This window comes from Macaca thibetana, chromosome 18 (genome assembly GCF_024542745.1).
Source record: "Macaca thibetana thibetana isolate TM-01 chromosome 18, ASM2454274v1, whole genome shotgun sequence".
Lineage (NCBI taxonomy): Eukaryota > Metazoa > Chordata > Mammalia > Primates > Cercopithecidae > Macaca > Macaca thibetana.
This window is the reverse complement of record NC_065595.1, coordinates 68,094,295-68,106,762: the sequence shown is the minus strand read 5'-3', so window position 1 is coordinate 68,106,762 and position 12,468 is coordinate 68,094,295. Positions and strand designations below refer to the sequence as shown.

The window sequence follows — 12,468 nt, the reverse complement described above, 5'->3', positions numbered from 1 at the left end:
CAGAACACTGTTCGCTGGGGACTGTAAGTGCCAAACACATGCCGACACCCTGGTCCCTTCCACATTTCTGTGGACATAGCTCATCTAACCCCCACTTCTGCCCACAGAGGAACTGTCTCAGAGTTAAATCAGTGGCACCTACCTGGGTGGGAACTCAGTGCCTCTGGGGCATGGATGGACATGGTGGAACAGAGATGATAAAAAGACAGAGAGAGCAGAAGCATTAACCTCAGCAGTGGCCAAAGCAAACAAAGCCCATGAACCTCAGCAGTAGCCAAAGCAAACAAAACCGTGATGAGAAAATGCAGGACATGTCTGGAGCACGTGTAGGCGCTTCCGGGTGCATCGAAGAGAGTGGTGCAAACATACCAGGCAGCTGGAAGCCAGAGGAAAAGGGGCCGGTGGGGAGGGCACATCCAGTTTTCACTTTGGACATTTCGAGATATATATATATATATATATATATTTTTTTTTTTTGAGACAGAGTCTCACTCTGTCGCCCAGGCTGGAGTGCAGTGGCGCAATCTCAGTTCACTGCAACCTCTGCCTCCCAGGTTCAAGCAATTTTCCTGCCTCAGCCAATGTTTCCATTTTATAACAAGCATGTGTTACTTTTGAAAGCATAAAGGCTGATGGCTTGAGTGGTGGAGTACAGTTGCTCCAAAGCCTAACCGGAAACACTGATGTGGCTGCTTCTGTGAATGGGGAAGGTGGGAGGGTGTAATGACTAAACTCTGTTTACTGCTTGTTTTGTGCCATGTGCTGCTTTCATCATGTGTATTAACATACATAAGCTGCAAAAAAAAAAAAAAAAAAAAAAAAAGATAATCAAAATACCTCCTGTATACAGATAAGGAAACGGAGGCACAAAGCAGTTGAGTAACCTACGCAAGGAGGCAGAAGTGATTTAAACCCAGGCAGTTTGGGCTGGGCGCAGTGGCTCACGCCTGTAATCCCAGCACTCTGGAAGGCTGAGGCGGGTGGATCACTTGAGGTCAGGAATTCGAGACCAGCCAGGCCAACATGGCGAAACTCTGTCTCTATTAAAATATAAACATTAGCCCGTTGTGGTGGGGTTTGCCTGTAATCCCAGCTACTTGGGAGGCTGATACAGAATTGCTTGAACCCAGGGGGCAGAGGTTGCAGTGAGCCAAGATTGTGCCACTGTACTCCAGCCTGGGAGAAAGAGTGAGACTCCATTTCAAAAATAAATAAATAAATCAACCAACCAATCAACCCAGGCAGTTTGGCTCTAGAGCCTGAGCTCTCAAGTACTGTCCTGTACCACCCAAGAAGGACCAGAGAAGACAGTGTGAAGGACTGAAGTGTGCCACAGGCACGGCTAGGTGCTGCGGAGAGCAAATGGGAAAGGGATGGTCATTCACAGACTCAAAGTTCAGAGGGAAATCAAGGATGAGGCGATCTGGAAATGTTGAATTGCCTGAGAAGAAATTTCATGTAGTAGAAATGGTATGTATTCATTTGGAGAATGAAGAAAAAGTAAAACTGGAGGAAATTAAACTGGGGAGGAAAAAACTGGTGTATAACTAACATCCACACCAACCACTATATATCTCCTTCTAGGACTACTGCCCGAAAATATTTTAATAAATTCTCTTAGTGGAGCTTTTAAATACAGTGTATAAAACATCTCACAGCATACGAGAGAGAGATTTCCCAGACTTTAAAAGAGAAAAGAGAAGTTTCCATGGACCTTTCAATAATCACTAAACACAAGCATTCCTTTGTATACATAACACAACTACAACTGGAAAGTCTACCATAAAACTCATACACCCATGACACAGCATGTCTAGCTTCTTTGTTGTTAACAATCAAAAATACCACGTTTATGAAATGAATAGTAAAGCAGCCACTTCTTCAGAAGTGGCATAATTTTAAGTCATTTTGGAGAGAGTGGTAAAATAGACTGCATTGACAAAACAGAATTTTAAGACCAAGACATTTTTATTCCAGTAATCTATTTTTTTCATCAATCTTACTTACCTTTGAAGATTCCCCTTGTGATTTTCTTCTTCCTATAAAGAAGAAATGACTTCGTCTGAATCGGTTAATTTTGGTTGCCTAGAACTAGGCCTGATTGTACTTAAGTGATTCGTTTGCTCTGCACCCCCAGGAAAACACCATTTAAAATGTACACTGAGGCCAAGCTCTGGTTAGGAGTGCTACTGCCCTGAGGCCTTTGAAGTACAATAATCAAAGCGAGTCCACAGCATGATGAGGGGTTGGAGCTTCTGCAGTCCAGGGAGGAGCCCACATGAGTGAGAACAACTGGCTATAAACTTTGTCATGGAGGAAGTGGCTCTTCTGTGCTTCCTCAAAGGACCTCACCGACTACATGAATTTCAAAGCCAGCTTTTGTAACAACCTAAGTGTGAGAGTGAGACTGAGAGAGAGAGAGAGTGTGTGTGTGTGTGCTGTTAGAGAGGAAGATGGAAGGTGACAGAATAACCTTAGGAGACTGGTGTCCCTTGGTCCCAGTCTTGCTGTAGAAGTTGACGTGACATCCTTAGGCTCGGGCACTTGATTTTAAACATTCCCATTTAGAATCAGAGGCAAAGTACAGTGCCTTCCCCTTTAAGAAGAATGATGCTGTGTTTGTAGAGAACAACAGAAACCCAAGGTTGTCTACTGAGAAAACACTCTTGTGCTGACGTGGTTGTGAAACAGCAAGCCTCTGACTAACTTTAATGGAAGCATATTTTTCAAGACAGTAAATAGCAAGGGGTATTTATCACTTCCCCTTAGTAAGCATGCCCCTTGTCTCTGCCATGCAGGTTCCAGTGGGCTGGAACCCAGCCACAGGCTCCCGACCCCACCCCATGTTACCTCTGCTATGTAACTGGACTGTACTAGATTGCCAATAGATCAGACAGGGTGGGACTGCAGCAATGTCCTGTCAACCTGATACACATTGCTGAGGATAAGGCATTTGACCTTACTGATGTGAGTGAAGTATAATTTCCGCATATTTCAACAACACTATTTGATATGAACTCGTCTAAGTCTTAAGTGTTTAGGAGACCAAATGATACGTGCAGCAACTGTTGAACTGCTTCACAGGTAATGATTCCTAGAATCAACTTTTTTTTTTTTTTTTTTGAGATGGACTCTCACTCTGTCACCCAGGCTGGAGTGCAGTGGTGCGATCTCAGCTCACTGCAAGCTCCACCTCCCGGGTTCACGTCATTCTCGTGCCTCAGCCTGCCAAGTAGCTGGGACTACAGGTGCCCACCACTACGCCCGGCTAATTTTTTAGTATTTTTAGTAGAGACGGTGTTTCACTGTGTTAGCCAGGATGGTCTCGATCTCATGATCTCGTGATCCGCCTGCCTCAGCCTCCCAAAGTGCTGGGATTACAGGCGTGAACCACCACGCCCAGCCCTGGAATCAACTTTTAAAACAAGGTTTTAAAAATCTTAAAGCCAGAAAAACATAACTGACGCTGTGCCATGGAAATGTCTACAGCCTAGCTCACTCATTTGGTGGTCTAATTTATGTAAGGTTTCTAAGTGTTGGATGTTTTCCCTTTGCGCAGAATTTTTTTGGTTATATTAGTTTTCTAGAATCAGAAGACTGTACTATTATTTCAAGAAAAGTTGAGGCTGGGTGTGGTGGCTCACACCTGTAATCCCAGCACTTGGGGAAGGAAGGCAGACAGATCACTTGAGCCCAGGAGTTCGAGACCAGCTTGGGCAACACAGGGAGACCCTGTCTCTACTTAAAAAATAAAATTAAAAAAAATTAGCCAGGCATGGTAGCACGTGCCTGTGGTCCCAGCTACTTAGGAGGCTGATGGGGAAGGATCAATTGGACCTGGGAGGTCAAGGCTGCAGTGAGCCGTTATCGGCCACTACATTCCACCCTGGGCAAGAGAGTGAGACCTCCAGCTCCAAAAAATCAAAAAAAAAAAAAAAAAAAAAAAAAAAAAGGAAAAAAAGAAAAAGAAAAAGTTGAGCATATACACGTCCCAGAATTACTTACTTCCTCTTGTGTGTTTTATGGGACACACTCATTTGTGAGACCTGCCTTCTGTATAGGACTCTAGTCCAGTATTTCTAAACCTGAAACAAGGGGCAAAGTTAAACTGACAGCAGGGCATGCTAATTGAGGGTCAAGCAAAACCCTTGGTGTTGTGAAGATTTCATTTTTACTCAGTTCGGAGGTTGCAGTATGCAAAAGTGCTGGAGCCCGCCAGGAGAGGAATCTGGCAGATGCCTCTTAGGCTTCATGACGGCTCCCTTATTCCATAGTAGTCAACTAGGATGGAGAAAACCTGGCTGACCTCAGGGAGGCGATTCCTGAACTCCCTCTCGGGCCTGTGGGCTGGTGGCTCCTCTGGCTCGTCATCCAGGGACAAGGCATCCAGGTAGAGATTCTCACTGGCCGAGCACCTGTCCGACTCCTTCAGCTTGGACAGCGGCTGGTCTTCAAACGGGATGGAGTCGGCGTCTGCACAAGGCCACATGGCCACAGGACGGGGCACGCGGTGGCTTCCCTGGTGGGGAAAGGGGCGAACGTTGCCGTCTTTTTGATCACAGAGGAAACTGCCACCTCTCCAGGGACTGTTCTCTTTCTGCAACTTGAGAATTTTAAAAATGAAAATAATTAGCCTCACTTTTCTGTCTGATGGTCTCCCTAAGACCATTGTTTCTCCACAATTTGGAATTACTCATAGGTCAGTTTGAAAAACATTGTGAGAAGCAAATGTTCTTAACGTTCTGATCTTAATTTCAAAAGGTAACACAACATTACAGATGCTTTACAAAACCCACAATTTTATCTGGCCCAGAAAATCTGCATTAACCACACACAAATAGGGTGAACTCTTTCTGACACCAATATATGTGTTACTGTACATAACTCTGAGAGTTGTGCTCGTGGGAAATTCTACATTTATTACTATTTTTAAATCTAATGCTGTTAAAGAATATGTTTAAAATGCTCTTTGGAACTTCCTTCAGAACTGAAGACACTCAGTGGAATACTGTCAGTGACAGCAAACTTCTAAGTGTGAAGCTGATTTTCCTAACTAGTCCCAGGGCATGTGGAACAGGTCCTATCAATAACTCAAGTGAGCAAACTTGAGTTTGTAACCATTTGGTGTTACAAACTCAAATGGCTGTTAACCATTTGGTGTTAAACATAACTTACTCTTTGAGATGATAAAAACTTAGCTATAAACGCAAGTAAAGATCTGGTATGACTGAGTGAAGAAAATTTTAAAAAGCCACTTTACATTATAGTCATACTTCTTGCCTGACTCGGTTGAACTCAAGAAGCGGCAGTGGGCGAGCACAGGGCCACCTGGAGTTAGAAGACCTGAGTCGGAACCATTGATGTGTGGCTTGCTGGTTCGCAGGCAGGTGCAAGTTCCCGACTCTCCTGAGCTCAGCTTCCTTATCTGTAAGATGGGTTGTGCACGTGGGCTCACAGGAGTCAGGCTGGCTAGTGGGGGCCCAGCCCACGTAAAGGCATTATGCCTTTCTGGGCCGTTTTGGGCCACTAGATGGAGATCTTGTGGAGGTGGCTCAGGAAGGGGCCCATACGAAATCACAAGGAACTGCTGAGGCAGGCAGGCAAATGGCTTGCAGGGCGCACGGCCTCCCTCCCCACAGGAGCCCTCACCAGCTTCCACTCCATTCTCCTGATCCCTCCTCATTGCTTCTCTTTCTAAAACGGCCACAGAAAGCACAACTGAGACCTGAAGCTATTTCTGCCTATGAGTCTTTAACGGAGCCTTTATTGGATGACAAGCTCACACTACAGGATTGACTGCTCTTCTGAATAAGTAAAGTATCTGAACGATGAAAGTGACATTTGGATTTGACCTGAAGGAGTGGCCAAACAATGATTTAAAGTCCTCAAGTGCTGAGACGGTGCCAGGAAATTCTAAAACCTCCTTGAATGCAGATCAATTCATTTGTTTTAAGCATCACTTACAAACTGCATCTCTGTGTCCTAATCTGAGCATTCGTCCACACGTTGGATGCAAACATGCTTTCTGTATAGTCAGGAGAAAGCCATGGAAGACAGGAAAGACAAAAGGACGCTGGCTCATTGTTAGTAATTTCTAAGGCGGCGGAACAGAGATTTATCTTTATCTTTGAGAAAGATGGAGTCTGATGCAGCCAAAGCTTACATGTTAGCATCTGAGGCAGTTCACAGTCAAATGAAGGACCCAGCAAATCCTAAAAACTCTACGTTTTAGCTCTGCCCCTCTGCTCTCTCCTCCTCCTCCCTGATGATGACACAGTTCTTTGCAGTTTTCTTAAAGATGCTAACTGCTTTCTTTAAAAAAAAAAAAAAAAAAAGGAAGGCTTTTTATATGTTCATTTAATGCATGTAGGCACAATTTAGTTTCAACACATGATCATCTCTAAGCTATTTTGGGCAAGAAATTAAAATGCAAGAATCCCATCTGAAGCTGCAAATGTGCGCCAAGGGTGTGGAGTGAAGGGGGAAAAGAATGACTGAAGAGGAGAGCTATGAACAAGCACCTTCTAACTCAGTAAAGTGGGATTTCAAAAATAAACGCAGGCAGCTAGGAGCAACTTGTACTCAAGCTGCTAAGTGTTAGGTTTCCTAAAAACGAACTGGAGTGCTTGTGGTGGAGAAATCTGCTGCTCAGATGCCTCTGGGGTGTTGTAATAGAACGGTCCTCAGAGCGGGAGGGCTTCCTACAGGAGTCATTTCAGCCAGCATCAGCACCTACTTGCAATCTTGGAGTAAAACAACTTTTAATGCCAGTCGAAAATGTTAAAGATTCGTATTTTAATACAGGAAACAATAAAGGTGACCTCAAGAGTGTCACCTTACCCAGACTGGTAGAAAGAAAAAAGGCCACTTTGTAAACAGGTTTTAAAAGAATGGATTTTTTTTAAAAGAATGGCAGCTGATTTAAGAAAGTTACTGGAAGGAGAATGCATGGATGACACTTTTTAGCTCGGTAAGTACCGCAAATATAACAGCAAGTTTTACATCATCTGTATGTTCACTGGGAACTCAACAATTCTAAGGAGAAATGTAATGTGACTCCATAAAGTCTCCTACCCCCACCCCGCAATCAAACTGGGATTGAGACAAGAGAGGCTGATAAGATAGATAAAATGTGTTATATGACCTTAGCCACATTCCCACAGTCATACATCACATAACATGCCTCATGTGGTGCAGAAATTATGTAGGAATTTAATGACACCGGACAAGTATGAAGCATGTGTTCTGAAAGTGGAAAATGGATTTAGTGTTACTTGTTTCACCATCTGTATTAGGTTATCACAGTCAAGGTTATATTATATGGCTTACCAAGCAGTCAAATGTTGAGAGGATACATTGTGAAGAATGTTCAGTTACATTTCTCATTTACCTACGGCATATGTAGCTAGAAGTTAAATGAACAAGCAACCCAATGACTGATAAAGGAACCAAATCTACACATGCCCAGACACACTGGAACCAATATCCTCTTTTCAGGAAGTTGAGATAATGCCTATAATTGCTTTCCCTCATTATCAGGATGGGGCACTGAGATTTAAGAAATCGTCTTTAAAAATGTTTACTATTTTGGAGAAAAGGCCAGATTTATTTTTGAAAGCCACAATTGCATGTCTGAAGCGTCAGTTCATTTGTAACCAATCGTCTTCTAAAAACAGCAATGACATCATTGTACAGAAACTGTGGGATCCATCAAACAGATTTCAGGAACAGATGCATGCCCGAAACTCACGTGTTTCAGATCCACGATGCTCAAAGATGTCCACCTTGAGGACTGGGTTCTGAGGCGGTCAGTGTGGCCAAACTATTCCAATACTGACAACTCGGAATTGGAGGTCAGCTCCTGACGACTACTACCTTTCCAAAATATAGTCTCAAAATGAGGCTGTGGCTCATCTTTAAGTCACTGACTTTTCAAAAGTTGAGTATCACCACAAGTGTCTAATTTTTCCTTTAGCAGAAATTCTTCATTCCCAAAAGTAAAAATAAAAACCTAAAAGACTTGCTTAATTTATATCCAAGGTGTGACTTCCCAAACAAATGAAGCCTGTGACTAGTCCAACAAGCCACCATGGCTAACAGGCGAAGGGCACCCTAAAGGGGCCATGGCAGGGATCACGATGGCCTCACCGGGGTCAGGAGGGATGTAAAAAGTGAGTGGCCCTAGAGCATGGGCCAAGAATGAAGCTCCCTGGCGACAAGTTGCCTGGAGTTACTGTGACACCGGTCAACTAAAGTTGGATATAATAAATTAGTGCCACTTCTATCCCTAAGATTTCCACCTAACCATAGAGCACAGACACACAGGAGATTTAATACAGGAGACTCTTCACAAGTGCTGCATTTCCAAGCCAGAAAGGAAGTGGCCAGCATTCCTCTTGATAGGATTTGGGGAATATCAAAGATTAGTAAGGTGACTCATTTGTGTAAGTGGTGAAACCTGGGAAGAGTTTCAGCTCTTCTATATGCAATGTACTTTCCTTCTTTTGTTTTTTGGAGATGGGGTCTCGGTCTGTCACCCAGGCTGGAATGCAAGTGGTGATCAAAGCTCACCTGTGGGGATTTTATTCTTCTCAGTGGTTTCCAAGCCAAAGGCTCTTGGTCTTTTTTACCATTTAGTTCATTCTGCCTCCGTCCCTATCCAACATATGCATACACTCACCTTTGTCACTGTACCTGCATAACACAGGCACCATGTCTATGGATAATAGAGCACATTTTTCAAAAGGCTCTATGGGTATTTAAAATAGAGTAATGAGATTATTTTTCCTGAGCTCAATTTCTTAGTGATTAATACATTTCCTTGAGACCGCATAAATTTGTAAGTGTGTGACTGGCTGAAATAAACAAAATGTATACTATGTAAAAATCCAGCCAGGGAAGAATTCCAGATCTTCATCAATTTAATTTGTGTATCCCTCAGGAACTACTGCAACTATGCAAACTGTTCTAAGTCTGATGCAATGCAGAGAACGGTTATATTGGCAGAAAAACGACTACCCCCGTCCTCCCCAAATTCATCTGAGTTTCTGAATTGTTTGTTTAGCTAAGATGATGAGCTACCAGCTACCTCTCTTGACTATGGTCCATCTAATCACAGCTCAGCAATATCCACAGCGGGCACACTCACCAGCAAACAGCCTGACTTCCAACTGAATTCAGCAATTTCTTTTCTAATGACAACAATTCCATTCAAGTCGGAGCAGTCACTGTGACCACATCTTTAGTAGCAATCTTAAAAGTTATAGTTTGTTTTCAACTGAATAAGACCTGAAATAACCTCCTCTTTCCAGTTTAGTCTTTAAATTCCTTTAAAAAGTTATCCCCCCTCCCACAACCCCCACCCACCCTGCGCTGCCACTACCACACGTACACACGGGAGTTACCTATGAACTTTGCAATGAAAAGATCTGTGTCACGGAGAGGCATGAGCCTAGGTCTCCAACACAAGCGATTCTAGTATTTCTCTCTCATCCTTTGGAAGCCCATGCATCCTGATGCTGCAAGGACCACAAAGCAGCCTAATGTTTTTGCTTTCTGGGTCCATTGAGTAGTCTACACTCTGTGCCTATGCTCCAGGGCCCGGGGTGCCTCCTTACCTGCTCTATCCTCCACAGGAGTTCCTTCTTCTGCCGCTCCCACTCCTGCCGATCTCTGTCCAGGCGGTCGAGAAGTTCCACCTTCTCCCGGTTCCAGTTCTTCTCGCTGTGATGGATCTGCCAGCGCAGGTCCATGACCAGGCTGTGACTGTCGGCCAGGAGCTTCTGGTGCACCTCTCTCTCCTTCTTCAAGGCCCCCTTGCTCTCAGCGGAGGAGCCTAGTTCTCCCAACTTGTTCTCAGTCTTCTCTTCCAGCTGTCAAGGAGAAAAGACTTAGGAATTCCCTCTCTGACAAGTCTTGCATTCAAGGATGAAGTCTCAGCACATTTACATGTGATCCCTGGAAACATGTTTAAACCGAGGTTTGACCAATCCCATAGTATAAACAAATTTTATTTTTAAAGTCCTAATTAAGAGCATTTGACACAGTCACGAAGAATGTTAAGCGGTGAGTAAACTGAGCTTCCCATAGCCAGCTTCCCTGCTCCACTTTCCTAGTCTAAGTCACCACTGCCTCTTGCCTGTACTTCTGTGTAACTCCTTGTGGGCAGGTACTACAAGGTACCTGTCCCTATATCCTTAGCTCCTATATGGAACCTAGGGATGGGACAGTTTTCAATAAATATTTGTCAAATACCCAGGAGGTTAAATATCAAAACCAAACAAGATTCTACATCTTATGTATTCAAAATTGTGAAAACCAAAGACAGGGAAAAATGACACATGCCATAGAGGCAGGAAGACGAGAATTCCAGGAGACTTCTCATCAGAAACTTTGCAAGTCAGAAGATGATGGAGTGGCATCTAAAGTGCTGCAAGAAAAAAGATCTCAACCTAGACTCAATTCTGTACGCAGAAATGGTATCTTTCAAAACAGAAGGAAAACACTTTTCAACAAATGAAAACTGAAAACAAAAACAAAAACAAAAACAAAAAAAAAACATTGCCAACAGACCTGCACTTCAGGAAATGAAAAAGGAAGTTCTTTAGGCAGAAGGAATATACTAACAGACACTTTGATCTCTACAGAAAATAAACACTGGAAATGACATCTGTGTAAATATAAAACTCATTATTTCTGTTTTAATTATTTTAAATATTTGATTATCTAAAGCAAAAATTGTTACAATGTGTTGTGTTTGCAGAATATGTAGAGGTAAACTATGACAGCAATAGCACAGAGGATGGGAAGGAACTGGGAATATACTGTTGCAATTTCCTCAGGCACCATGAAAAGTAGCCTAATAGGATTTCAAGGTAGACTCTGAGTAATTAAATACGTATATTATAAACCCTAGGGCGAACACTAAAACTGCACGGCAAACACTAAAACCGCACAACAGCTTGCTGTTCAGTGCCTTGTTTTTACCCTCACAAGCAATCTCTTATATTTTATTAAGTGCACAATTTTAACAAATTGTATACTTTTCAAAGAAAGGCCTTTCACACAGATTGCCTCACTTGGTCTCTACTGCAATCCTCTACGTATAGGTATCCTTATTCCCAGTTTATTTGTGAAGAAATGGCAGCTCAGTGCTTCAGGGACTTGCCAAAGGGACATGCTAAGTCAGTAACCAATATTCATATGTAGAGTTCAATTAACTTTCTTATAATGAGTTACTTCAAGACCCACTAAAATAATTCATGGCTGATTATCCATGTCTAAGCAGATTGTTTTAACTTTTCTAAGACGATATATATGTATATAAAAATATAAAGATTAATGACTTAAACCAGCCAGTATTATTATATTTAGAAAGACGTCTGTATCAGTGCTGTAGTTTGGATGTCTGTCCCCCAAACTTCACGTTGAAATTTGATCCCCAGTGTCAGCGATGGGGCCTAGTGGGAGGTGTCTAGGTCATGGGAGTGGATAGATTCATGCCCTGCGGCAGGGACTGAGTAACTTCTCCCTCTATTATTTCTTTAAGAGCTGGTTGTTTAAAAGAGCCTGGCACCTCCTCCCACCTGCACTTCCTTTCTTGCCCTATGATCTGCACACATCGGCTCCCCTTTGCCTTTTGCTGAGTGGAAGCAGCTGGACCTCTCCAGTAGCAGGTGCTGGCACCATGCTTCTTGTGCAGCTTGCAGAACTGTAAGCTAAATAAACCTCGTTGTTAAATAAATTACCCAGCCTCAGGTATTCCTTTACAACGACAGTAAATGGACTAAGACAGGCTGCTGAGTGTGTGCTCAGTTAAACTGAAAGTTCTTGCCCACCAGGGACTCACTGGGAGAGAGCTAACATCGAATCTCGCCTCTGTAATAAAGGCAAACCCTTCATTAAGTGGGGCGAGCACACTGTTTTGTCCCTGAATCTGAGTGGGACTCAGGCCTTCTTGGAGAGAAAGCAGGGAAAGGCCTGAGGAAGCAGATGACAGCCACGGGCACGGGTCAGTGGTGACACTTCTTGATCAATTATAAAACGCAAATCTGGGGAAAATAAAACTTTTTTTAAGTAGAAAGAACGCAGAAACAAAAGAGGGGAGAAACCTCCAGTGTTAGCTAACCAGAAGACTACCAGAAAAGCACCAAGCACCACAAAATCCCATTTTAAAAGAGCTGCTGGAAGCCCACATAACCCAGAATGAAAGGCCGCTGAGCCCCTCGCAGGTACATCTGTTCACCTGCAGATGCTTCCAGCCACCAACATGTCCTCTCTTTAGAATCTCCTCATGCAGCGTACCCCTTCCTGGGCCCCACATCGCCTCTGCTCACCTGCCTTGTGAAGACAGTGAAGGCACATTCCTTCTGCCCACAAACTCCTCTGTCCACACCTCTCAGGTCTCTCATGGTCAGGGCCACCCCCACCCCTCAATGCTTAGAGCCCAATCCCCCCGCCTACTGAGGG

General features: G+C 43.5%; 2 protein-coding genes across 11 annotated transcripts in view; both read right to left on the bottom strand.

Annotated features, from left to right (window-relative positions):
• Positions 1-12,468, bottom strand: part of MTCL1 (microtubule crosslinking factor 1) — a 125,299-nt gene that overhangs the window by 9,574 nt on the left and 103,257 nt on the right. For 9 of the 10 annotated variants that reach the window (XM_050767349.1, XM_050767350.1, XM_050767351.1 and 6 more), the window contains 3 exons: positions 9,618-9,872; positions 4,307-4,603; positions 2,008-2,039 (listed from right to left, as the gene is read on the bottom strand). In XM_050767349.1, coding sequence (XP_050623306.1) covers positions 2,008-2,039; positions 4,307-4,603; positions 9,618-9,872 — 584 coding nt within the window. The remainder of the gene's footprint in view (positions 1-2,007; positions 2,040-4,306; positions 4,604-9,617; positions 9,873-12,468) is intronic. The other variant, XM_050767359.1, reaches the window with a different exon arrangement.
• Positions 1-12,468, bottom strand: part of NDUFV2 (NADH:ubiquinone oxidoreductase core subunit V2) — a 335,006-nt gene that overhangs the window by 281,602 nt on the left and 40,936 nt on the right. The window lies entirely within an intron of this gene.